Below are 27,018 nucleotides of genomic sequence, written 5' to 3' on the forward strand. Positions count from 1 at the left end.
CTCCAGGCTCTGAGCCATCAGCACAGAGCCTGACTTGGCCTCAAACTCATGAACCGCGAGATCATGCCCTGAGCCGAAGTCGGACGCTCAACCAGCTGAGCCACCCAGGCGCTCCAATATGTTTTCTAATGTTAAAACCATCCCCGCATTCATGACATAAACTTAGTCATCACGTATTTTTTTTTTAAGTTTATTTATTTATTTTGAGAGACAGAGAGCAGGGGAGGGGCAGAGAGAGAGGGAGGCAGAGAATCTCAAGCAGGCTCCGTGCTGTCAGCACAGAGCCCGATGAGGGGTTCAAACCCACAAACCATGAGATCATGACCTGAGCTGAAATCAAGAGTTGGATGCTCAACCGACTGAGCCACCCAGGAACCCCATGATGTTTAATGCCAGATTCCATTTGCTGACATTCGATTTTTCATCTTTAAGCATAATTGAGATGGCCTTTCAATCTTCCTTTCTTATACGGGACATTTCTGGTGTCTGGTATCTAGTACGTAGATTTGGCTGTATAACAGACACCAAAAGTGTCAGTGGCTTGAAGGAGGGGGAAGTTTACTTCTTTGCCATGTGCTCTCTGGGGCTTGGTGGTCTAGGGCTGGTTTCATGGTTCTGCTCAGCTGTCCCTAGTTTGTATGGTCAAAGTTGCTCATCTCTTTTCTAAGCAGCAGCATGAGTTGGAGGTTGCATACACCTCCTGTCTTCTCTTGGCCAGAGCTCAGTCAGGGGCTACAGGAGAGCACTTATTTGAACTTCAAAGTAAGGGGTCTCTTGCTGTGGAAAGCAAGGGGAGAACAGGTAGTAGGACAACTAGCAGTTGTCTTCATACCTGCCACATAAAGTTGGGCAGTATTTCCTCTTTTTTGTTTTGGAAATGTAAGTTTGTGTAAGTTTTTTTCCTCTTGATTATTTGATAAACTTGCCCATAAAAATCATCTCTGTTTTATTTTTTTTATCTTTGTTCTGTAGATTTATACTACTGACTGATTTCTTTATGGTTATAGGTCTTCAGAGTTTTTTCTTAGTGTTGATAAACCTATGTGTATACACACACACACACACACACACACACACACATATATTTTCCTGCAGAACTGCACATTTTATGTAATTTTTGAAATTTCTATCTCAGCTTTATCTGGGGGAATCTGGTTAATCTGGTTCAAAGATGTGGGCCTTCAAGTCCAGTTTGCTTCCTTTTCCTAAGTGCCCCAAGGCCATTACCAGTTTAACACCACCTTTTTTTTTTTTTTTTTTTATGTTTATTTATTTTTGAGAGAGAGACAGAGTGTGAACAGGGGAGCGCCAGAGAGAGAGGGAGACACAGAATCCAAAGCAGGCTCCAGGCTCTAAGCTGTCACCACAGAGCCCAACGTGGGGCTCCAACTCACCAACCAACTCACCAACCCAGAGCTCATGACCTGAGCCCAAGTCTGACACTTAACCGACTGAGCCACCCCAGTGCCCCATTAACACCACTTTTTATGTTAATTTCTTGCTTTGGGATTTTCTGGACCACTCCAGCCCTGTAAACTAAAATCCCAAATTTGCATGAAAGCAGGCCCATGGTTAACATTTCTCTAGGAAAACCATTTTTTCCCATGTAAACCTAGATCAAGAAATACAAGCTTCCTTGTAATCTCATTTTACTGGTGGGAGATTTTTCCTTCAGGCCATTTTTTCACTAAAGGGGAGTAGTCTTCTGAGGGTCTTTGCTTCACGTAGGGGACTTTCCAATTCCCAGTTACTTGCAGATAAAAAGACTTATCTCTTCTCAGTTGATCCTTAAGAACTGGAGTTCTTTGTTTCCTGAGACCAGAAACCATGCCTTCCCAAGGACGGCTGTGGTATGGGTTCGTGCGTACTTGGTTTTTCATTCTTCCTTTGCGTTGGGCCTCTGAGGATTGCCTTCACTTTCTTGTGAGCTTAGCTATGAACTTAAAAAGTATGACTGTCATATTTTAGCCAGATAGAAATGGAAGTCTAAGTCTTTTTTCTTAACACAATAACTTTAGTATATGTCTTGGTTTTGATAATTCAGGGTCATTTTTTCTCTTGGAATATGGTGTGCTCATTAGATCTAGAGTCAAATGTTTATTTTAGATTATCTTTTTCGATTTGTTTTGTTCTCTTCTTTAGGAATACCAGTTCCATGTTGGTTGGACTTTGAGTTTGCCACATCTCACCTTCTATCCAAAAATGACGTTTTCATTCTTGTGTTTTTCCAGTCCCCTTTCCTGATTTTCTTAAACCTATTCATTATGCTGATTTTGTTTTCCATTGTGTTTACTTTAAAATATGGTCTTTATCTATGTAATGTTCTGATCTTTCCCTTTTATTTCACTCTGGAATTCTTCTAATTCTCCCTTCTCCACCTACTTTTGCTATATAATCTTTTCTTTGAAGCTTTGTATCTCTTTTTAAAACTTATTTTTAGAAAGGATGTTGCGTTACATGAATTTTTTAAGAAGATGATCCTTTCGGGGGCGCCTGGCTGGCTCAGTAGGTGGAGCACGTGACTCGATCTCAGTTTAAGCCCCGTGTTAGGTGTAGAGATTACTTAAAAATAAAATGTCATAAAAAAAAAAAGATCCTTGGGGAGCCTGGGTGGCTCAGTCTATTGAGTATTTGACTTTGGCTCGGGTCATAATCTCATGGTTCGTGGGTTCGAGCCCCATATGGGCCTCTGTGGAGCTTGGAACCTGTTTCGGATTCTGTGTCTCCCTCTGCCCCTCCCTGACTTGCGCGCTCTCTCTCTCTCTTTCTCTCAAAAATAAATAAACTTTAAAAGATAGAAAGATCCTTTTGGGTAACTATTTACTTTGAATGGAGCCAGTTACCGCCTGAAGGGTGGTGTGCTGTAGGGTGGGTGGGAGTGCAGTGGCTCTGCTGTAGCTGAGGGTGTGTGGAGGGAGATGTGTCCTCTCAGTGTTTGGAGAGAGGGAGATTTGGGAGATAGGGTCGCGTCCCAGTAGCACTTGGTGGCACGCGATCTGACATTCTCTGCCTCTTGTTCTGCTTTGCCCGCCCCGGTTCATCCTTGACCAGGAGGCCATGTGACAAAGCAGTAGGACTGTCATGCCAGCATGGTTTCTTCTTTTTTTTTTTTTTTTAAAAATTTTTTTCAACGTTTTTTATTTATTTTTGGGACAGAGAGAGACAGAGCATGAACGGGGAAGGGGCAGAGAGAGAGGGAGACACAGAATCGGAAACAGGCTCCAGGCTCTGAGCCATCAGCCCAGAGCCTGACGCGGGGCTCGAACTCACGGACCGCGAGATCGTGACCTGGCTGAAGTCGGACGCTTAACCGACTGCGCCACCCAGGCGCCCCCAGCATGGTTTCTTCTTAAGCTACCCCTTCCTGCTATCCTGTCAAACGAGGTCTCCAGGGAAGCCTCTCCTCAGCCTGTTCTCAGTGTTACTGCTTCCGTCAAAGGGACATTGGCTATGTTCTATCCAAGGGCTCAGGGAGCATGTTTATGCTGTCACGGAATGCCCTTGCTTAGACTCACCCATAACAACGCTTGGCAGGTGCCTTCAGGATGTGTGGCTTACAGCTATACAAGTTTCATTAAACACGGTCTTTTCTTCCCTTTACATGTTGTTTCGTTTGTTGATTTCTTCCCTTTCTTTGTTGTTTCTTCCCTTTACATGTTGTTTCGTTTCGTTTGTTGATTCTTAGTGAGGTTCTGAAGTGGACAAATAAAAAATACCTCCACTTTGCCACCCTTCTCTGAGGGTTTCCAGAATCATCTTTTTAATTTTAATTAAATAATTAAGTAATTAATTTTTAAATGTTTATTTATTTTTTAGAGAGAGAGAGAGTGTATGGGGACAGAGGATCTAAAGTAGGCTCTGCGCTGACAGCCCGATGCAGGGCTCGAACCCACAAGCTGTGAGATCATGACCTGAGTGAAAGTCGGAAGCTCAACCAACTGAACCACCCAGATGCCTGAGAATCATCTTTTTTTTTTTTTTAATCTTTATTTATTTTTGTGAGAGGAAGAGAGACAAAGCATGAGTGGGGAAGAGGCAGAGAGAGAGAGGGAGAAACAATCTGAAGCAGGCTCCAGACTCTGCACTGACAGCAGAGAGCCTGATGCAGGGCTCGAACTCATGAGCTATGAGATCATGACCTGAGCTGCAGTTGGACGCTTAACTGACTGAGCCATTCAGGTGCTTCATCTTTCTTTCTTTCTTTTTTTTTAATTGTTGTTATTATTATTTTTTAAGTAGGCTCTGTGCCCAATGTAAGGCTTGAACTCACAAACCTGAGATCAAGAGTCACATGCTCTACTAATAGCCAGCCAGGTGCCCTGCTCCCCCAGAATCATCTTTCAGACCTAAATTAGATTATGCCATTCTTTTTAAAAAATGTTTTTAATGTTTATCATTTTTCAGAGAGAGAGAGACACAGAGTGTGAGCAGGGGAGGGACAAAGAGAGGGAGACACAGAATCCGAGATCATGGCCTGAGCTGAAGTCAGATGCTCAACTGACCGGGCCATCCAGGTGCCCCTATGCCATTCTTTTACTTAAAGCGCTCCAATGGCTTCCTGTTGTACCCAGAGTAAAACCCCAAGTCCTTATGCTGGCCTACAAGGCTCTGCATGATTTGGCCCCTCCTAACCTCAGTTCCATCTCATGCCCTTCTCCCTTTCACTATCCATGGCCCACCCACACCGCTCTTTTCTCCTTTCACACCCCAAACTCCTTTCCATCCCTGGGCCATGCCTGGAGTGCACGCCCTCCCCTCCCCGTGTGGGTGACTCCTCATCCGTCAAGCCTCCTCCTTCACAAGTCCTTTCCTGGCTTCCCCGCCCAGGCGACGATTCTGTCTTGTGCCCCTTGTTTGCGTTCATAGCCCTTGCTACAACTTGCGCTTTATATTTGTGTCCCATCTTCCCTGTTTGATTACAGGCTCCACTGGGGCCAGGGATATGTCTGTTTTATTTACTGATGTGTCCCTTGGGCCTAGTGCAATGTCACTACCAAATAAATATTTGCTGAGTGCATGCATAAGGAACGAGCTGAAGAGTTGGATCCTTGAGAGCCACACTGAAGAGTTTAAGTGATGTGTTGGTCAGTAGAGAGGCGTAGAAGGTTTTTGAACAAGTGACTGACAGAATGGATATGTGGATACATGGTGACTCCCCGAAGAAGGGAGTCCAGGCAGAGACTGGCCAGGAGGCAGCAGCTGCAGGCACAGAGAGGAAGGATCAGCGAGGTGGGTTCCCAGGAAAGTCCAGCCGCACTGTGGCTGGCAAGGCTGCCCGGCCGGGTCTGAGGCTCTATAGTGCAAGGCAGAGATGATGCCCATGTTGGGGCCGGGATGTCTGGGGAAGTAGCAGGACCTGGGGCTGGGCTGGTGGGCTGTCTGAGCACAGATTCAAACCCTTTCATTTTAGGAGTTGTCTACACTGAAGGATGATGATGCTCTGAGAAACAGGGGGAGAGAGAGAGGAAGGAGACAACTAGAAGCAAGCAAGAGAGAGAAGTGTAGAGACTAATGACAGCCCCACCAGCAGGCATAGGAACAGGAAGAGGAGCCAGGAAGCAGCCGGGGAAGGGGCTTGAGGTGGAGAGGTGGCCGTGAAGGTGACTGAGGAGCGGGGCTCCTGAGTTCAGATCCTGGCTCTATACTTAATCCCCTGAGCTTCTGTTTTCTGATCTATTAATCACAGACATTGCCCACAGTGTAGGGTGGTTGGGAGGATTAACTTAGGTAATGTATGCTTTGTACTTAAAACAATGGCTACACAGAGCAAGCACTCAGTAAACTTGGGTTTCTTCCCTCCTACCTGCCAGCAGCCCTCTTTCTTTCTTAAGAGCAGATGTTTAGCTCAAAGCTGTGCAGGTTCAGAAAGTCATTTTTTTTTTTTTTTTTTTATCACTTCACTTAGTGGTGATCTTGTTCTGAGAGATTAATTCTTCTTCATTCTTACAACTGCATGGGAAACCCAAACATTCCAGAAATCAGCTCAGTTTCTTCCCAGGAGGAAAGTCCCTTTGAGAATCCAAATGCAAGCCAGAGGCTAGTTGGTGAACAGAGAGCCAGGGTAACTGGAGGTGGATGGTCTTAATGGGTTACCTGAGTAAGCTGGCAGGGTGGTATGAGTGTCTACCCCTATGCACGGAATCGGTTTGCTTGTCTATGAGATGGAGTGTAGGGAGGCATTGAACTAGATCAGCAAAACTCCGCTGTTTTTGCAGCTGGACCTGGGTGTTTTGCCAATTATAGTGGGAAAAGTATGATAATTTCAAAGCTAAGAGAAACAATCAAGCGTATGAACAGATTTTTCTCAATTTTAAGATTGGCTTTACTATTATTATTATTTTAAAGTTTATTTACTTATTTTGAGAGAGAGTGGGAGAGTGAGTGGGGAGCAGCAGAGAGAGAGGGTGAGAGACAATCCCAAGCAGAGGTTGGGTCAGTGTGGATCCTGACATGGGGCTGGATCCCATGACCCTGGGATCATGACCGGAGCCAAAATCAAGAGCCGGGTGCTTAACTGAGTCACCCAGGTGCCCCTGATTTACTTTATTATTTTTTCCTAAACTGTTAATATCTGATATTAGCAGATGACCAAATGAAGTTTCAAAGGACAAATAAATATTAACAAGGAAAACGGGGATAAATTATTGTTCTTTTTATTTTAGTTTTTAAATGTTTATTCATTTTTGAGAGCCAGAGAGACAGTATAGAACAGGAGAGGGGCAGAGAGAGGGAGACACAGAATCCAAAGCAGGATCCAGGCTCCGAGCTATCAGCACAGAGCTCAGTGTGGGGCTCGAATGCACGAACCCTGAGATCAGGACCTGAAGCAAAGTTGGATGCTTAACCAACTGAGCCACCCAGGCGCCCCAAAGTATTGTCCTTATGTTTTAGGGGCTGCATGGGGTTTGATTGTACTTTCATGTTGCTGAGATGTCAGACAACCCCATCTCGGCAATGATGTTCGTTCTAACTGTATGTCATGATTTCTTCTGCTGTATCTAAAACACTCATTGGGTGCTCACTCTGTGCTTTATATGTGTCATCTTATTTGATCTGTGAGGGGTGTGATAGCATCCTCACAATACAGGAGAGGAAACTGATGTTTTGAGGGAGATTAAGGACCGTCTGTAATGTCAATGGCTAGTGTAGTGACTGTGGTAACTTTCATCCTTCTTCTGGTGAGAGTCCCTTGACCACAGAGCTGGGAACCTGACCCACCCTGGCCAGTCATATCACCCTGACTCCCTAGACACTGGGATTGGTTCATGGCTAAGTGTGTGAACCAAGCAGGGCCCATGAGGGCTCTTCCTGGGAAGAGCACTGGGTTTATAAAGCTGGGACAGACCGTGGCTACATTCCTTGTTCTGCTGTGGTAAGAGTAAAGCCAATGTGCAAAGAGATGAACAGTGATGAGAGAAGGATGGGTGGATGGATGGATGGATGCATGGTGCTGAGTCCCCTGTTCTAGCCCCAAGGCTATGGTTCATGGATCCTTTGAATTACCTCGGTGACATTACCAGCTATGTAACACAGTACATTCCCTTTTTTGCCTCATTGAGCTTCTGTCTCTTACAGCTGGAAGACCCTAACTGATAGAATGAGAACATGGTGAGGTCAAGGTGAAAACCCAGAATTCAGTGTCTTCTCTGCTGCCACCGTTTCCTGGCATTGCACATCGATCTCTTAAAACGTCTCTCTTTAAACCACCTCCTCATGAGCAACACTGTAATTTTTAAAATCACTGCTCACCTTCCTGAGTCAACTTTCTTCTTTTTGAAACTGCCCTGTTCCCTTTCTGAGATTCGAGAAGCTCCTGGGTTCATCAGAATGCATCTCTCATGTTGGGTGTTTCTGGGAATAGCGTTAGTCTTTCTGCTTTATGTTGATTCCTGTTGGCACCAGTCTTACCAAGTAACGTCTTCCACCCTCGGAACCTCCATTCTGGCAAACGGTAGAGCTTTGCCAACCCAGGCCTGCTGCTTGCTGGGATAGCAGCTGGCCCCCAGGCTGCGAGGCGGTGAGGGAGCTGCAGGCAGGGGTGGGGGCAGGGTGAAGAGTCTCAGGCTTCTGAGTCAGACAGACACCAGACCTCAGGAGCTACAGGCCTCTGTACACTGACTCTGTAAAGAGTTGTGGGGAGGGGAGGCCAGTCCCCAAACCCGAGGTCCAGCAGTACAGGGGACTGTCTGCTTTCTTCACGAGGACAGGGATGCTGGTGGGCGTGGCTGGAGGTTGGGGGCACAAGAAGTGGTTTGTTCCTCACCAGATCCCCTGAGGAATGAGCCTCGTTAATGGTGTGTTCCTCTCCTGCTGCTTCCTGAACTGACCTTCCCCACCTCGGCACAGAGGGCAGCTGCCCAGCGGGGCTGGCCTCACCAGGGAGGTGAGGAAGGTGCTGATTGAGACTCTCACCTCTTCCTTGTTGACAGGAGGAAGAGCAGAAGGGCTCCTCCCCGCTAGAAGCCCTTCTGGGTGGTGGGGAGCTAAACTGCCTCTTTCCCAAAGCGCTGGCACGGGCAAGGAGGCATCTGGTGACACTGGAGAGAGTTGGGTGGGTACAATGGTAGCAAGTTGGCATCTAGAAGGTTTAGGGGGGCAGATACAGCCTGGTCTGGAAATGTGGTGTTGAAGGAAGGGGGGAGGACAGTGGCAATGAGGGACAGCACTGGCCATTCGCTAGACATCTGCTCTGCATCAGACATTGGGACGCTGGGAATGAGCGATACTCATTCTATTTGTCAGCAGCCCAGGCTAGTGGGGGGAGACACATAAAGAAACAGTCTCATAAAAGTTGCTGTTGTGGGGAAGGGGGCCAGAAGACCCCCTAAAAACTACGTGCATGTGCGCTCTAGCATTTGGGGAGGCTGGAGAGCAGATTCATTCGGGTGGTGCACAGAGGAGGTGATCTTTGAGCGACAGGGGACAGACCGAGATAATGAATGGCTTAGGAAGGGCCCTCAGGCATGGGAGCCTGTGGCCTGTGCGTCAGCGAGACTGGAGACTGGTCCCCGGGGAAGGCGTGTCATGCTTGGTGGCCTTCTCCTCAAACTTATAAGACATCATTATGTTTTCACCTGAGGGGTTACATGCTCAGATTTGAATTTAGGAAGATCAGCCTGGCAGAGCTGAGAAGGGGTTGGAGCAGGGGCAGGGGCAGGGGCAGGGGCAGGGGCAGGGGCAGGGTGGGAGGGGAGTCCAGCTGTGCGCACAGCGGCTCAGGAACGGTGATGTGACAGCAGCTCAGGCAGTGACAGAGATGAGTGGTATTGAGTAGGCAGGTGGCCTGACCGCCATCTGGAGGGCAGTGAGGGGGAAGCAGGAGGCTAGGAGGACAGCCAGCTTTCATCAGGTGGATGGTGGTGGTCTTTGTGGCCAAGAGGGGTCCTAAGGGAGGTGGGAGGTCCAGTGAAGGCTTCTTTTAAGCTTGCATGAAATAGAGGCCGAGTGCAATTGGAGGCAAGAGAAAAGGGGTGGTTGGAGATGCCAGACCAGAGCAGGTGCAGGATATGGGCCCCTGGGCACTGGTGAAGTTGAGAAGTGAGTCCAAGAGGCCAGGGGTGGGTGTGGGGAGAGGATGGCACAGAGACCGAGGGTGGTCGGCGTGGAAATTGGAAGGTTAGCGCTCTCGGGGTTCTTAATGATTGGGGCTTATAGAGGGAGTTTACCATTTGGCCACCTGTGTGCAAGCCGTATCTTGTTAATTGTGTGAACTTGGGCAAACTTCCCTGAGCCTCAGTTTCCTCCGTTGTCAAGTGGGTGAGATTGTACCAGCTTCCCGGGATGGTGGTGTAAGTTAAATGGAATAATACACCGAGATCGCCTTGGCACCTGTGCCCGGTAACCTCAGCCCCGCACCCCTCCAGCACGAGCTCATTGCGTGGTGGGATCATCAGGCTTTCTGGTGCTGACTATGCGAACAGGGGTAGTTAGACAAATTATTCAATGCAGTTTGTTATGAGAAAATATTTCAAAGCATATTTTGGGGGGTAGAAGGATAATAGATGTTTGTGGTGAAAGGGTGGAGGCTCGGAGGTGTGGTGGCCCTGGCGGGGGTCTCACGGTGGGCCCACGGCCCCAACCCTGCAGCCATTTTTCTTTCTGCCAAACGGCCCTGGGGAAAGGGGTGTGTGGGCAGAGCTGGTCAGTGCCCAGCCCCTCACCCCAGGCTCTTCATCCAGCTTCCGTCAGAAGTCCGCCTGTGCTGCTCAGCAGGCTGTCCAGGGAACACCTTGCAAGTCAGGCAGGTGTGAGGGTGTGGGTGTGGGAAGGCCCCTTGGAGGTGAGTCAGCACTGCCTCCTCCTGGGTGAGTCAGGAGCAGGGCAGGTAAGGGCTGGGGAACAGGTCAGGTGGGAGGCAGGACGTGGAGCAGGGAGGGACCAGCTCGCAACGACAGGTCTCAACCACCAGGGGGCAGGAGCCAGGCGGGGAAAGCCAGCCACCCGGCGGGCCGGTAGCCTGCGGGTGCAGAGCTGGGAGGAGGGGAAGCCTGGACCCAGCATCTCAGGCTGGGACGGGCAGAGTCACTGCCAGGGACGTGCCCAAGGCCCGGCGGTGCCCGCTGCCCGGTTGTGACCGGCTTCTCTGCCTTCAGGGCTACGGGGAGGATGTGGACCGGAGTTGGACCCTGGGGCCGTTCTATTCAACCCTCCTGTTCTGCTGACTGGGAGGGAGTTGCTCAGGTCACACTGTGCGTTCGTGCAAATTAATGTCCCGGCTCTGGAATACAGCCACTTGCTGGGCCCCATCCCGGCCTGGCCTCCTGCTTAGGGACAGGTGTCCGGGTGCTGACCCTGGCTGTGAGCTGCTCTCCGCTCTCACATCCCCTCACAGTCCCTCTGTTTCTGTGGCTCTCTGACCTTCTCTCCCAGCTTCCAGGTCCCTGTCCCTGCCGCTGGGGGAGCGTGCTCAGCTGCCTCCCCAGGGGTTTGTGGCTGTTTTCTAGCCCAGTGTCTTTGTGCCACTCCTGGGATCTGGAGAAGTTTTGATTTGGTAGCAGAACCAATGGTGTGATGTTGGGAGGTGAGAACGCCCCCTTGGCTCCTAAATACTATCCCAGTGGGGGGCTCCCCAGTGCCCCCCATGGCTTTGAGTAACCACAAGCACTGGTTGGGTGTGGGTGAGACCCTTTGTTCCTGCAGGAACGGGTAAGACCCAGTCCCTGCCCAGTGAGCTCACCATGTGGGGGTGAGGGCAAGAGAAGACAAGCCCTCAAGTGATTCAACCGGGGCAGATTGTCTAGTGCACAAGGACAAAAAGAGCCCGTGTGTGGGACAGCAGGTAGATGTGGAGTCTGGCTGGGCCTGGGAACCCTCCATGGAGTAGGTGGCATCTAACCAGACTTTGAGAGAGGGTTGGGGTTTTGGCAGGAGGACAGGTGGGGAGCAGGGGTGAGCAGGAGCGATGGGTCTCAGCACACCGGGGGACGATGGGCAGGCAGTTAGGGTGTGTGCAGAGGAGGCTGGAAAGCAGGGTGGGGGGCAGAGTCCACGCACCTCACTGCCAGGCTTGGCGGAGAAGGCGTGGGCACCACTGCCACGTCTGAGCCCCATGTGAGCAGGTCCGGAGTGAAAACGGACCAAGTGCTTTGAAAGACAGTGGGCCTTACCCTTGGGGTGAGAGACTTTATTTCAGGCTTTATGTGACATAGGGTTTGACAGGGAGGAGCTGTAGCATGAGGGGTCCAAGTGCCTTGGACAGGAGGGGACACTGGGTGGCTGTGCAAATATGTGGGTTCCAAGGCCTGGCTTCACCTGCACGGTTCAGGCTGCCCCAAGTCCCATGGTGACCCCGGGAAGAAAGCAGCCTGGTTTCCCTCTGATCCTGTCAGCCCTTGGTCCCAGCTCCTCTGTGCTCTACCTCAAAGCTCCCAGGGTGGGTCCCGCGCAGGGTCTCTTCCCAGGCTGGGTAGGGGTTTCCGCCGCTGCCCTGGCCTCCAGGGAGTAGGCTGGTGTCGCTGAGTCACTGCCTGGGCATCTGGGCCTGGAAGGGTGGGTGAGTCACCTAGGACCGGGGGCGCTGGGGGGGGGGGGGGAGGGGAAGAGGCTTCGGGACATCTGGAGGAGGGAGGGGAGATGGGCCGGCAGGAAGGGCGGTGCCCACACGGGTAGGGGGAGAGGGGGAGCTTGGGAGGGGGCAGCAAGAAGCCAGCTCTTCCCGGAGAGCCCCTCCCCTGGGCTGGGTCCCGAACGCCCCCGCGGCGTGTTTGCGTCTCTCTGGGCAAGGGGAGGAGTCTGCAGGGATGGGGTGTGGGAGGGCGGAGGCCCCGCCCGCGGCCCCTCCTCACTCACCCACCCTCGGAGAAGGGCGCCAAGATTTCCCTTCTCCCTTCCAAACCTGCAGGGGCTTCCTTACTGTGCACTCGGGCTACTGGTGTCTCTCCCTGCCTTCCTGCCTCCTTCCGGGCGCCTCCCTACCCAAAGGGGGCCTGTCAAGGTGTTTTCAGGCACATGCTTCCCTCATTACCTCACCAAGGAGAATTGTGCCGCCAGCTCTGAAGCTTCCCTGCCCCGCCCCAGTCAGCTCGAACACACGCGCGTGTGCACACATGCGTGCCCGCACACTCAACACACACACACACACACACACACACACACACACACGAGGTCTGGGAAGTCCCTGGGTGCCTGTAGCCTGACTCACACATGAGCTGTGACTCGAAGGCATGTGTCCTAAGAGCAAGGCTGGTATGAGTCTCTAGGCCCACAAACAGGGGCTATCTCCCCTCACCCTGGGTCCTGGCTGCCCCTTCCCCATGGTGCCTCCCAGCCCCCTCTGTGGCCTAGAAGGGGCCTTCTCTTCTGGCTGGCAGGCTGGGTTGGAGCTAGCAGTCTCTGGGAGGGAGGGGGCCAGTAGGGAGTGGGTGGGGGTGGCAGGAGGCCAGGCTTTGGCGGGATCAGGTTAGGGCAGGTTGGGGGCCAGTGGGGCGGGATATAAACCCCGCTGTACGCACCTGGCCCTTGGCTTTCCTTCCAGAACCTCTCTGCCATCTGGTCTGGTGAGTGTGTCTGTCCTGCTGAGGGCTGGTTAGGAGGCCCCCTGGGTCTCCACCTTGTTCCTTTGTCTTAATCTTTGTCTCCATAGTTGCTTTTCTCATTCAGGGCCTCTCCCTTTGGGTGACCTTCTGTGAAGTGTCTGATTGAGGGCTTTTTCCAGGTTCCTCTGTGAGGTCTCATTTAGGGGTTACTCTGTGGCCTTCTCTTAGGTCTCACGGTCTGGGCATCTCAGTCTAGAGACCCTTCTTGGGGGCCTTGGCCCAGGAATATGACATGTGTGTGGGTGCTTTAATGAGAGTCCTGGGTTTGTTTGGTTTTGTTTTTTGTTTTTGCAAAGTCCAGGATTCTAGCAAGACTAAGGGACAAGGGCCAGGGATGTCAAGTGTGTGGGCTGCCTGGGTCCCTGTCCTGTGTAGTTCCATAGCTCTGCCTTCCGCCCTTTCCCATTTCCTCTGCCTTGAGAGCTAGCAGGATGGGCCCAGGGCTGTCCTTGCCCCTGACACCAGCTACTGTGGCCTCACCCCAGGACACCCTCTAAGCCTCCCGGGACTGCTCAGAGCATTCTCAGAGGCAGAGCCTTGGAAAAGATGACCTCTCAGTTCTGTCCTTGTGATCCTGGTGCACAGGACACGCAATTTCTTTAATTCCAATCCCAATAGGACGCTCCCTGGTTCCACATCCAATAGAGACAGTACCCCCTGGCTCAGAGGTCTCCAGTGTGATGGGAAATACATCCCTCTGAGAGCCTTGTGTCCAGTGGAGGAAACATACTTGCCTAAGGGCGTTTCCAGTCTCACTCCCCCAGCCTTAGGAGTCCCTTGTCTTGAGGGGTGGGGGGGGGGGGGAGAAAGTGTTTCCTCAGGGAAGCTCATACCCTGGGTTGCAGCCATGGCTGCTGCTAGAGCCCCGTGAGCCCCCACTCACTGGCTCATGGAGAGGCCACCTCCCCAGTGCTGGCCTGTGGAAGGGGCTCCATAGAGAGGACCCAAGTGGGACTCCAGCCACCTTGCCATTTCCCTTCCCACAGACAGAGTGGGGGAGCCCTGCCCTCAGGGGTGTGCCACAAGTGTGACCAGAGTAGACATGAGGCCCCTCCCTTGGTGACTTTCAAACACAGGGGAAGGTTTAGCATCTGTCCCTAGTGGGCCCTGCCTAGGAAGGCCCTGTCTCAGGGGCGATGTGGAGAGGGGTTTGGAGATGGAGTTTAGGACACAAGGGCAGGTGGGTCCCCCTGGCTGGGCTGAAGTTATCTCCATCACCTGCAATCCTATGGCCCCAGATCCAAGATGTCCAGTCCCCTGGAGCAGGCACTGGCTGTGATGGTCACCACCTTCCACAAGTACTCAGGCCAAGAGGGTGACAAGTTCAAGCTGAGTAAGGCGGAGATGAAGGCACTTCTGCACCAGGAGCTGCCCAGCTTTGTTGGGGTGAGTGGGGCCAGCTGGTGGGAGGGTCCTGCTGACCAAACATGGGGTGCAGCATCACCAAGAGGGTGAGGCCCAAGTGTGAGTGTTCTATCGCTGCTGTCCCTGCAGCTTGCCACAGGATGGGTGTGTGTGCTGTCAGGGCCCTCGGCATCCATCTGTCCGACCCCCTCCCTGAATTGAACAAACCAGAGCCCAGAGAGGGGAAAATGACTGGCCCAAGAGCCCACAGTTCTGTCAATCTTAGTTTCCATATTATGTGCCAAACTAAGAAGGTGTATAGGGACAGAAAAGCCCAGCTAACACATGTACCCTGGGACATTTGTACCTGGCAGGTATTAAAAAGTTTTCCTTTTCTGAATTCAGAAATTTTTAGTTTCTTCATGAGCAAAATGGGGGTAGTGATAATGCCTACCTCGCTGGGCCCAGGGAATCCTGGCATGTTCCTCACTCCCAGCAGTGAGCACTGGAGACCTTCCCCGATGAACATCCAGCTACCTGTCCTCATTCACAGGGCCCCTTTGTAGCTTCCAGGGGCTCCCTGCCCACCACTAGCCTGCTGCCCAGTGCAGACAGAGGGCTGGGCTCTGACCAGTAAGTGTGTGTTTGACGCAGGGGTGTGTGGAAAGCAACCCGCTGAGTCATTCCCTCTTGCTTTCAGGAGAAGGTGGATGAGGAGGGCTTGAAGAAGCTGATGGGAGACCTGGATGAGAACAGTGACCAGCAGGTGGACTTCCAGGAGTATGCTGTTTTTCTGGCGCTGGTCACTATCATGTGCAATGACTTCTTCCAGGACTCCCCAGACCGGCCCTGAAGCAAAGCTCTCACTCTACCAGGGGCCTGATGGGCCCATGAGGACTCTCCTTACCCTTTTGTACTCAATAAACTTTTCTGTTGATCATCTTTTACTTGCTCATTGATGCCCTATACCCTGGCTGGCTCAGTTGGGGTGCTGGAAAATGAGGTCTTCCTTAGATCCCACCCCCTCTGGGCCCTGACTTTTCTGGAAATCTCACCAAGGCCAGAGCTGTGCCTTAGGTCCCAGACTTTGGGATTCCAAATACTGGTAAAAATTTGAGATAGTTTGCTAAAGTTTCCACCCGCCCCCCCACCATGACGATATTACAAGGGGCAAAACCATCTACCATTGCTGCCATTTCATGAAAAGAAAGTCCCAACAAAGAAGGATATAACTTCAGAACAAAGGACAGACCTTGACATTCAATACTATGAGCAATCAGTTGTACTGGAATCAGCTCAAGAGGCATCGGTTAGTCTCATCCACCTGGCAGACCTTTGCATTGAGGACCCCTGTCAGGTTGCAGGCCACAGGCAGTGGCCCTATTTCAGCAAAGCTGTATTTCTTTTGATATTTGCTCTTAGATTGGCTCTGGTTTGAGTCATTCTTCTTCTGTGTGTCTCTACTGAAAACTACCAGGTGCTACTTCATATCAACATCCTGATTTTTTTCTACCGTTTTCCCTAAACTTGTAGCAAGGTTGCCATCTGTTCTGCACACTGTGGTGCATCAGGTGACAGCCAAATGCTTTGCCACCTGCTAACAAAGTCACTGACTTTCCAGCGAGCAAAGGTGAGGTCCTCATATTTATTCTTTCTCTCTTCAATTAATTACACGTTAGGCTCTCTCTCTCTCTCTCTCTCTCTTTTAGTGGATCCCATTTCTAGTTACCAAATTCTCTACCAGTTACGACTGTATTCAGTTGTAAGGCACAGGAAACCTGACTAACAATGGCATAAAGAAATTTGCATTTAAGTGCCTTATAAAATAAGTCTGAGATTCAGAATTCAGACTCAGAGATGCTGTTCTGGCCCCCTATTGCTGCATTACATACCACCCAACACTTGGTAAATTAAAACAAATTTATTATCTCTCAAGTTTCTATAAGTAGACTGTAATCAGTCAATGGGGTTCTCATCTGGGACCTCTCATGCAGTTGAAGACAGATGTTGGGGCTGGAGCCATCAGAAAGTTCAAATTAATTCAGTTTCCAAGGTAGCTCACTCAATTACCCTGGCATTTGGCACCAGTTGTTAGCTGGGAGTCAGCTGGAATGCCTACCTGTGACCTCTCTATGTAGCTTGGGCTTCTCAGAACATGGCATCTAGGTTCTGAGAGGAAGTGTACCCAAAGTGAGCAGCCCAAGAGGCCCCAAAGGGGGCTATGAGGCTTTTTAAGATTTATCTCAGAAATCCAAGAGCGTCATTTCTGCTGCATTCCGTTGATCAAGTAAGTCATTATGCTGGCCCAGATCCAAAGAGAAGAGAATTAGGCCCCATCTTTTCATGTGAGGAGCAGTAGCATGAAGTTAACAGTGGCCATGGCCATCTTTGGAGACTGTATACCATGGTCTGACTTCTAGCAACCATGTACAAAATGCAGTCACCTCCTTCCCCAAATCCACCTCATTAAGGCATCAACGTGAGGCCAAGGGTCTTGTCATCCATGTCAGGTCTGAATCTGGATGTCATCTCTGCATGTACCTCATCAAGAGTGGTTCTCCTTGACATGAAGATCTATGAACAACAGATTCAATACACAAAGGTGAGACAGGTAATAAATATGCCTAGTCAAAAAGAGTGGTGGTAGATTGAAGGCACAAAAGTGCCATTGGTCCATAGCAATTCTGAAATTGAGTCAGACACATGTCACCAGATTCTTGACTAGTGTCCAGTTCTGCTTCCTATAAGTGGTTCTTGGATCCACTCTCTTGGCTCTCGGTTTCATTTTCTTTAACTCTTTATTTTCTGTACACAATGTCTGTGTTTGTAGCTAAGCGGCTTTCTCAGCCTTGGTCCTTCTGCCCAAGGAAGTCGATCACCCAAAGCTTCTTTTGTTTGAATTGTCCCTATCCCTTTCAGTCAAAGCTTATGTAATTCCTTTAAAAATGTTGTGGACTTGGGGTGCCTGGGTGGCTCAGTTGGTTAAGCCTCCGGCTTCAGTTCAGGTCATGATCTCACAGTTTGTGGGTTCTGGCCCCATGTTGGGCTCTGTGCTGACAGATCAGAGCCTGGAGCCTGCTTCAGATTTTGTGTCTCCCACTCTCTTTTCCCCTCCCCCACTCATGCTTTGTCTTTCTCTCTCTCTCAAAAATAAATTTAAAAAACATTTAAAAGTTTTTTTAAAAAAGAAAAAAGGTTGTGGACTTCCTGTGTATCAACTTACAATTCACTTAATTAGACAAAAGCCACACTTAACAAATCTCTCTGAGACTGGTGCCTCCCTACCTTACACTGAGGGACAGGGAGCTGGGAGAAAGGCCCTCCTGTCTGAAAGGGTCTAAGAGGCACACTTCTTCCCTTCCCTTTCCTTTCCTTTCCTTTCCTTCCCTCTTCTTTTCTTTTCTATCTTATCTTATTATCTTAAATACAATTTATTGTCAAGTTATCTAATGTACAGTGTATACAGTGTGCTCTTAGCTTCAGCAGTAGTTTCCCATGATTCATCACTTACGTACAATACCCAGTGCTCATCCCAACAAGTACTCCCTTAATGCCCATCACCCACTTTCCCCTCTCCCCTGCATCCCCACCCACAACCTCAGTTTGTTCTCTGTATTTAAGAGTCTTTTATGGTTTGCCTCCCTCTCTGTTTGAAACAATTTTTCCCCCTTCCCTTCCTCCATGGTCTTCTGTTAAGTTTCTCAAGTTCCACATATGAGTGAAAACACATGGTATTTGTCTTTCTCTGGCTGACTTATTTCACTTAGCATAATACCCTCCAGTTCCATCCACATTGTTGCAAATGGCAAGATTTAATTCTTTCTTGTTGCCAAGTAGATTCCATTGTATATATAAACCACATCTTCTTTATCCATTCATCAGTAGATGGACATTTAGACTCTTTCCATAATTTGGCTATTATTGATAGTACTGCTATAAACATTGGGGTGCATGTGCCCCTATGCATCAGCACTTCTGTATCCTTTGGATAAATTCCTAATATTGCAATTGCTGGGTCATAGTGTAGTTCTATTTTTAATTTTTTTGGGGAACCTCCACACTGTTTTCCAGACTGGCTGCACCAGGTTGCATTCCCACCAACGATGCAAGAGGGTTCCCATTTCTCCACATCCTCTGAAATTCCACATGTATTTTCCTGAATTGTTAATTTTAGCCATTCTGACTGGTGGGAGGTGGTATTTCAGTGTGGTTTTGATTTGTATTTCCTTGATGGTGAGCCATGTTGAACATCTTTTCATGTGTCTGTTGGCCATTTGGAGGTCTTCTTTGGAAAAGTGTCTGTTTGTGTCTTCTACCCATTTCTTCACTGGATTATTTGTTTTTTGGGTGTTGTGTTTGGTAAGTTCTTTATAGATTTTGGATACCAACCCTTTATCTGATATGTCATTTGCAAATATCTTCTCCCATTTTGTCGGTTGCCTTTTAAATTTGTTGATTGTTTCCTTTCCTGTGCAGAAGTTTTTTATCTTTTTTTTTTTTAATTTTTTTTTTTCAACGTTTTTTATTTATTTTTGGGACAGAGAGAGACAGAGCATGAACGGGGGAGGGGCAGAGAGAGAGGGAGACACAGAATCGGAAACAGGCTCCAGGCTCCGAGCCATCAGCCCAGAGCCCGACGCGGGGCTCGAACTCACGGACCGCGAGATCGTGACCTGGCTGAAGTCGGACGCTTAACCGACTGCGCCACCCAGGCGCCCCCAGAAGTTTTTTATCTTGATCAAGTCCCAATAGTTCGTTTTTGCTTTTACTTCCCTTGCCTTTGGAGATGTGTCAAGTAAGAAGTTGCTGCGGCTGAGGTCAAAGAGGTTGTTGCCTGTTTTCTCCTGTAGGGTTTTGATGGTTTCCTGTCTCACATTTAGGTCTTCATCCATTTTGAGTTTATTTTTGTATATGGTGTAAGAAAGTGGTCCAGTTTCATTCTTCTGCATGTTGCTGTCCAGTTCTCCAGCACCATTTGCTAAAGAGACATTTTTCCATTGGATACTCTTTCCTGCTTTGTCAAAGATTAGTTGGCCATACATTTGTGGACCTAATTCTGGGTTCTGCATTCTATTCCACTGGTCTATGTGTCTGTTGTTGTGCCAATACCATACTGTCTTGATGATTACAACTTTGTAGTAGAGACTAAAGTCCGGTATTGTGATGCCTCCTGCTTTGGTTTTCCTTTTCAACATTACTTTGGGTACTTGGGGTCTTTTGTGGTTCCATACAAGTTTTAGGATTGTTCTAGCTCTGAGGGAAATGCCAGAGCAATTTTGATTGGGGTTGCATTGAATGTGTAGATTGCTTTGGACAGTATTGGCATTTTAACAATATTTGTTCTTCCAATCCATGAGCATGGAATGTTTTTGCATTTCTTTGTGTCTTCTTCAATTTCTTTCATAAATTTTCTAGAGTTTTCAGCATATAAATCTTTTACATCTTTGGTCAGGTTTATTCCTAGGTATTTTATGGTTCTCAGTGCAGTAGTAAATGGGACTGATTTCTTGATTTCTCTTTCTGTTGCTTCATTATTGGTGTATAGACATGCAACCGATTTCTGTACATTGACTTTGTATCCTGCGACTTTGCTGAATTCATGTTTCAGTTCTAGCAGCTTTTTGGTGGAGTTTTTCGGGTTTTCCATGTAGAGTATCATGTCATCTGTGAAAAGTGAAAGTTTGACTTCTTTGCTAATTTAGATGGCTTTTATTTCATTTTGTTGTCTGATTGCTGAGGCTAGGACTTCCAACACTATGTGAAACAACAGTGGTGAGAGTGGACATCCCTGTCGTGTTCCTGATCTCAGGGGGAAAGCTCTCAGTGTTTCCCCATTGAGGATGATATTAGCTGTGGACTTTTCATATATGGCTTTTATGATGTTATGTTCCTTCTATCCTCACTTTCTTGAGGGTTTTTATTAATAAAGGATGCTGTATTTTGTCAAATGCTTTTTCTGCATCTATTGACAGGATCATATGGTTCTTATCCTTTCTCTTATTAATGTGATGTATCACATTGATTGATTTGCGAATATTGAAACAGCCCTGCAGCCCAGGAATGAATTCCGCTTGATCACGGTGAATAATTCTCTTAACATGCTGTTGAATTTGATTTGCTAGTATCTTGTTGATAATTTTCGCATCCATGTTCATCAGGGATATTGGCCTGTAATTCTCCTTTTTAGTGAGGTCTCTGTCTGGTTTGGGAATCCAGGTAATGCTGGCTTCAAAGAATGAGTCCACAAGTTTTCCTTCCATTTCTATTTTTTGGAACAGCTTGAGAAGAATAGGTATTAACTCTGCTTTAAATGTCACAGAATTTCCCTGGGAAGCCATTTGGTCCAGGACTCTTATTTGTTGGGAGATTTTTGATAACTGATTCAATTTCTTCGCTGATTATAGTCTGGTCACATTTTCTATTTCTTCCCATTTGAGTTTTGGTATTGTGTGGATGTCTAAGGATTTTCCCATTTCTTCCAGGTTGTCCAGTTTGTTGGCATATAATTTTTCATAGTATTTTATATTTCCCTGATAATTGTTTGTATTTCTGAGGGATTGGTTGTAATAATTCCATTTTCGTGATTTTATCTATTCGGGTCCTCTCTCTTTTCTTTTTGAGAAGTCTGGCTTCTTTTATTTCTTCTTTCAAAAAACCGGCTCTTAGATTCATTGATCTGTTCTACTTTTAAAAAAATTCTATATTGTTTATTTCTGCTTCAATCTTTATTATTTCTTTTTTTCTGCTGGCTTTGGGGTTTCTTTGCTGCTTCTAGTTCTTTTAGGTGTGCAGTTAGGTTTTATATTAGGGATTTTCCTCGTTTCTTGAGATAGGCCTGGATTGCAATGTATTTTCCTCTTAGGACTGCCTTTTCTGCATCCCAAAGGGTTTGGACTGTCGTGTTTTCATTTTCATTTGCTTCCACATATTTTTAAATTTCTTCTCTAATTGCCTGGTTGACCCATTCATTCTTTAGTAGGGTGTTCCTTAACCTCCATGCATTTTGGAGGCTTTCCAAACTTTTTCCTGTGGTTGATTTCAAGTTTCATAGCATTGTGATGTGAAAGTGTGCATGGTATGATCTCAATTCTTTTATATTTATTGAGGGCTGTTTTGTGAGCCAGTATGTGGTCTATCTTGGAGAATGTTCCATGTGCACTGGAGAAGAATGTGTATTCTGCCGCTTTTGCGTGAAAAGAGGCACACTTCTAAGATTATTAGAAGCCAACTTGTTTATCTAGATCTATGAGACTTGTCCTTAAATCTTTTTTTTTTTTTTTTTAATTTATTTTTTGGGACAGAGAGAGACAGAGCATGAACGGGGGAGGGTCAGAGAGAGGGAGACACAGAATCGGAAACAGGCTCCAGGCTCCGAGCCATCAGCCCAGAGCCTGACGCGGGGCTCGAACTCACGGAGCGCGAGACCGTGACCTGGCTGAAGTCGGACGCTTAACCGACTGCGCCACCCAGGCGCCCCTCCTTAAATCTTTTTAAGTCTCTACTTTGACTTCAGTTTTTCCCTGATCTCTTTTTATTGGCAAGACCCTGGATTTGATCTTTGTCCTGAAGCCATTTATTACTTCGAGAGCCATTTGCTGGCTGTAAAGATTGTTTGGGGCCCTCTATATTTCCTTTAAAAAGACTGAGTCTTTTAGTTCATCTCTTTCTTCTCATATCATATTTTATCATAGGCATCCAGAAGAAGCAGGCACTTGCAACATTCCGCCTAAACCTCTCCTTAGCTAAACCCATGAGTTCATTAGGTGCTCTTTCTGTTTTCCATATTACCATAGACAGTAATGTTCCCAGACATTCCACTGCTACATAACAGGGGTCACTTTTCTTTAGCTTCAGTAACAATTTCCTCACTGTCCTTCCAGTTATTACTACTAACCTCCTGGAGGTCCGTGTAGCTTTCAGTCATTGCCTGGTCCCAAAGCCAATGACACGTGCTTCAGGTTTTTGTAATAGCAGCAACCCACTTTTGCAGGTCTTTGATGAAAGATTCAAGGAACCACCTCATGCTAACTTTCAACACTTTTTGTACCAATTCCTTTATCACTACATTTAGGTTTCCATTTGGTCTGCATCCCAAGGTACATCAGTGGACAATTAGACCAAATATTTTGTCATTTCATAACAAGGGTCCCGGCTTTCCAGCCTGTACATATTGGGTTCTCCTGTCTCTCTGTCTTCCCTCCTCTGTTTAGCCAATTCCACATTTTAGATTCTTTTACTTTAGAACTCCACTTTCAGATGTAAAATTGTCTATCCATTTGGAATTTATTCACCTATGAATTGCAGATAACCTGACCAATAATAGCGGCTTTAATTGTCTTATATAACAAGAAGTCTGGGGTGGGCAGTTCAGGGTTGGTTTAGGGGCACTAAGTGTCCTTTCATTTTTTTTCTTTTTTCTTTGTAACCTATAGTATATATGCTTTCCCCCTCTTGCATGCTGCTTCATGATCACAAGATGGCTGCTATAGCCCCAGGTTTCACTGCCCATGTTCCAGTCTGGAAGATAGAGGAAGGGTAAGATGCAGAAATCTTCCACTGAGATTTATTTTTGAGAAGAGAGAGACAGAGCATGAATGGGGGAGGAGAAAGAAAGAGGGAGACACAGAATCTGAAACAGGCTCCAGGCTCTGAGCTGTCAGCACAGAGCCCGACACGGGGCTCAAACTCACGGACCGTGGGATCATGACCTGAGCCGAAGTCAGACGCTTAACCGACTGAGCCACCCAGGTGCCCCGAGACTTTGCTTTTTTATTATGCAGGAAGTACTCTCTCCAGGTATTTCCACTTGCAACTCTTTGGTCATAACAATGAAATATGATGTAATATGGCTTAGCTGAAACCAAGTAGCTTTAGCTGGGTATGTTGACACTTTGAAAGAAAACAAAGTTAAAAAAATTAAAAAAAAAATTTTAAAGTAGGCTTCATGCCCAGCATGGAGCCCAATGCAGGGTTGAACTCATGACCCTGAGGTCAAGACCTGACCTGAGGTCCAAAGTTGGATGCTTAACCAACTGAGCCACCCAGGCACCCCTAGGTTTTAATAATAAGGAAAGAGAGGCTGGGCAGTTGCTTTCTTACTTTTCTTACTTCCATGGGAAAGTGTGATGCTTGCCGGACACTTAGGAGGAGCTCAGACTAGAGCCCCGAAGACAGAAGGGAGCTGAGGGAGAAGGTACAGGGGACAACCTGCTGGTTCTCATGCTTCTGCGTAACCATGTGTCTGGGCCAGCGAGGCAGGCTGGTCAGGCCCAGAGACAAGAAGACAGAAGCCTGCCTGCTACCATCTTGTAGGAGAGGGCCCGAGATGGAGAGAAACACTCCCACAGCTGCTCTCTCAGCCCCGTCACTAGACTCTCTCCACAGAGGAGGAAACAGGGAGGGAGCAGCGTCTGCAGTTCCTGGAGGTGTCCCTCCGCCCAGGCCCTCTGCTGGGCCTGTCGAGCACTGTCTCCTTGAGTCCTCACAACGGTTGGAGGAGGGCTGTGCTGGTAGTAACTGCACTTCCAAGAGGAGGGAATCGGGGCTGGGAGAGTCGAATAAGGAGCAGTGCTGGGACTTGACCCCGGTCTGTAAGAAAGGCCTCACGTCTACAGGACACAGGATAGTGGAGTCAAAGGTCTTCCTCCCCTTCTTCTGGCTACATCCAATGCCTTGGGGTTAGTGTGAAGGCAAGGGGACCTGGGTGATGTGAGAGTAAGTGAGATGATTCATTTTCAGAAATACCAAATAAAGCTGTGCTGTCTAGTTACCAATAGGTTTGCAACCTATTGGAAATATGTATGAACCCCCTCCCCCCACACAATAGAGTCCCAAACCCTTAGACATATCACTTTCTGGTTCTTCTTCCCCTCTCCATTTTGCCGGCTTTGCAATGAGCATGAGCCAAAGAACTGGAGTCTCTGGCTCACCTCAAGGAATGTACATTTGTTCCAATCAGACTACTTGTTGTCTTATGTGGGCACAGGTGACTTCTGGGTAAGGCTGTAACCTCTGTAGTGCTCAGCCAATGAGGAACCAGGGGAAGGACTTCACACTAGGAGGTGCCCCGAGCTTGCCTGTCCATCAGACACCTGCTCTTGTAAGAATGTTGGTTAAAGCCTCGCTTCACTGTGTTGTAAGTCTCCATGGTCCCTCCTTTGATTGGGTCAGTGGGTTTATTTCTCACAGGGGAGCAGAGTCCAGACCTTCTTGGTCTCTTGATTCTGAATCAAGGGGAAACCCGACTCACTTGGTGGTGGTCTGATTGCTCACGATGGATCCTGGCTTCTGCTGGGACTCAGTTCCCCATTCTTGGACTGTTTTGGCCGGTGGAGACTGGCCTCAGACGGCCGGGCATTAAATGGGGCTAGTTTCTTTTGCTTCTGAGCATTTGACACACTAACAAACGCCAGACTTACCTGGCTGGTCGCAAGAATCCTCTCACAAAATCTCTGCTGAGGCAGAGCAGGAGGGTCCAGAAAACGGCACTGTTCAGAGGACTGTTGGCCAAGTTACTTCCCACCTGCTCCCGGAGCTGCACCTGGAGGGAGAGCCCCAGGAGAGCCTCACCTCCTATCGGGGATTGCTGCCGCCTCAGCCTTTGCTCTCTTGGGTCTACCTTGACAGCCTACTGACCCTCCAAGAAAGAGGTACTGGAGTCAAAGGCGGCTTCTGAGACCGGGGAATGACTGAAATGGGGCTCCCCATGCTCCGAGCTTCAGGTCACACGATCTCTCCACCAACTCACTGTTCCCATCTGGGAAGTGGGCACAACTGGCATTGGCTTGGCCATCAAAAGCGGTAGCAGGTCTAAGCCCCACAGGCTCTCCTTGGTCTCAGTTCAGACATCCCCAGCAAAGGTTTGTCTGGCTGCAGCCCCAGTAATCAAACATTCCCTCCTCACCTCCCCACAGGTGGCTTAGATGATGAGAAATAACTCGCATCAGAGGGACAACAGCTCATGGCTCCGTGGGGCTCGGGGACTGGGAGTGCTTACCCTGTCCCTTGGGCCCAGGTCCTTCTGGAACAAGCACTTGAGTATCCAGGTGCTCTTTATTTCTCCTTGAGGTGAAGAACCAGACACTGACCTTCAGAGGGCAATGCAATTTCCCAAGAGCCTTTCAAAGGCTGTGGTGATAATAGTGGGGGCAGTGGAGGGGGAGGAGGAGAGGGAGAGAGAAGGGGAGAGGAAGGAGAAGGGGAGGACATGGGGAGAGGGGGAGGGGGAGGGAGAAAAGAAGAGGGGGGAGGGGAGGAAAGGAGAGGGGGAGGGAAGGGGGCGAGGGGAAGGGAGGGAGAAGGGAGGAGAGATGGAGGGGGAGGGGGAAGGAGAGGGAGGGGGAGGAGAGGGGGGAGGGAAAGGGAGGGGGAGGGGAAGGAGGGGAGGGGGAGGGGGACAGGGAAAGGGAGGGGAGGGGAGGGTGAGGAGGGCAGGGAGGGGGGGCAGGGAGAGGGAGGGGAAGGGGAGGGAGAGGAGGGGGAGGGTCAGTGGTGTAGGAAGTCCTTCCAGGTCAGAGGGGATCTCTCCCACCCTCCCACCCACAGGTGGGGCAGAGACTCACCTTCTAGATGTGCTGCCCTCCTCAGCAGCAGGCTCCACGCCTGCATCGGGGAGCTGTGGTGAGGGCTCCAAGGCACAGAATCAAGTGGACCGTGGAGGGTGGGGAAGGAGGAGCATCCAGGGAGCTGTGCCCGCCTCCCGGGTGAGCGCCCGCCCTCCCCCGCAGCGGGCAAACAGGTGCAGCCTCACTTGGGGAAAGGGGCTGCGGGCTGAGGACCCCGCCCTCGGTGCCAGCCCGCCACCCCCCTTTCCCTTTGCACGGATACCACCAGCCTGGCCTACATTTGTTTGTTGTCACCTGTGTCCCCCATTTGGTTGTCATCGCCACAGAGCCAGGACGAATCTGTCTTGTTTCTGAGCACACCCACGGTGCCTCAGACAGGTGACTTAAATAGTTACATGAATAATGAGTGGCTCTTAGGCCTGCCACTTGTTAGGTATGTGACCTCAGGCAAGTTACCTACCTCTCAGTTAACATCTGTGCCCTTACTGTGAGCAGGCACTGTGTGTGCGTTTTGTACACGCTGATTCACGTAAGCCCCGAAGGAATCCCATGAAGTAGCCACCATTATTACCCTTGATCCTCAACAGATAGGGACGTGAGGACCAGAGGGGTGGGGTGACCCTGCTTCAGCTCTGCCGGCAAGGCTGGGGTATCACAGGCTGGAGTCAGTGAGTGGCCTGGGATTGGATTAGCTGCTGGTCCCCACTTCTGTCCCCCCTGCTCCTCATAACCTTGCCTATAAAACAGGGCTAATCACAGCTCTCCCTTCCCTCCCCTGCTTGTTCCCTTCACCTGCAGGGGCTGAGTCCTCAAGGAGATGATGCCCAGGCTGGGCCTGGATGCTGGGCGCCCTGGCTGAGGTCAAGGTGTCATGAGATCTGGGGCTGCCTCCACAGACAATAGGGCTTCTTTGGAGGCCTGGGTGCTGCTCTCCTCTCCCCCTTCCCACCCTCCTCTGGGTGTTGGGCTCTCGTGCTGTGAGACAGGGAGGGGTCTCTCAGGCTGGGGCATGCATGAGGGCACAGAGAAGTGATATGGAGGGATTTCCACGTCTGATAATATGGTGCTTTGTGCCT

The 27,018-nt window shown here is 49.1% G+C and overlaps 1 protein-coding gene and 1 long non-coding RNA gene across 4 annotated transcripts; one reads left to right on the forward strand and one right to left on the reverse strand.

Moving 5' to 3' along the window:
• The first annotated feature begins 11,588 nt into the window (after positions 1-11,588).
• Positions 11,589-15,318, forward strand: S100A2 (S100 calcium binding protein A2). Of its 3 annotated transcripts, none has more exons than XM_058701038.1 (3): positions 11,589-11,613; positions 14,273-14,420; positions 15,079-15,318. In XM_058701038.1, the coding sequence occupies exons 2-3, from the start codon at positions 14,280-14,282 to the stop codon at positions 15,229-15,231; spliced, it is 294 nt and encodes a 97-aa protein (XP_058557021.1). In that variant the 5' UTR covers positions 11,589-11,613; positions 14,273-14,279; the 3' UTR covers positions 15,232-15,318. The 3 variants fall into 3 exon arrangements, with proteins under 3 accessions (XP_058557021.1, XP_058557023.1, XP_058557020.1); XM_058701040.1 differs by lacking the exon at positions 11,589-11,613 and adding an exon at positions 12,869-12,995 and having other exon boundaries at positions 15,082-15,318; XM_058701037.1 differs by lacking the exon at positions 11,589-11,613 and adding an exon at positions 12,870-12,995.
• A 994-nt stretch (positions 15,319-16,312) lies between these two features.
• On the reverse strand, positions 16,313-26,605 carry LOC131495706 (uncharacterized). The gene is made up of 3 exons (XR_009254077.1): positions 25,940-26,605; positions 25,375-25,505; positions 16,313-16,952 (listed from the first exon to the last, which is right to left on the reverse strand). It is a non-coding gene; the product is annotated as an uncharacterized LOC131495706 (long non-coding RNA).
• Positions 26,606-27,018: the final 413 nt, after the last annotated feature.

The sequence above is a fragment of the Neofelis nebulosa genome, chromosome 15 (assembly GCF_028018385.1).
Source record: "Neofelis nebulosa isolate mNeoNeb1 chromosome 15, mNeoNeb1.pri, whole genome shotgun sequence".
NCBI classification, from domain to species: Eukaryota; Metazoa; Chordata; class Mammalia; order Carnivora; family Felidae; genus Neofelis; species Neofelis nebulosa.

What these genes read in the sequence shown, in the direction of transcription:
- S100A2 (XM_058701038.1), top strand. Translation starts at nt 14,280, where the DNA reads ATGTCCAGTCCCCTGGAGCAGGCACTGGCTGTGATGGTCACCACCTTC. An exon ending in AGCTGCCCAGCTTTGTTGGG is followed by an intron (nt 14,421 to 15,078) that starts GTGAGTGGGGCC and finishes TCTTGCTTTCAG; the next exon opens with GAGAAGGTGGATGAGGAGGG.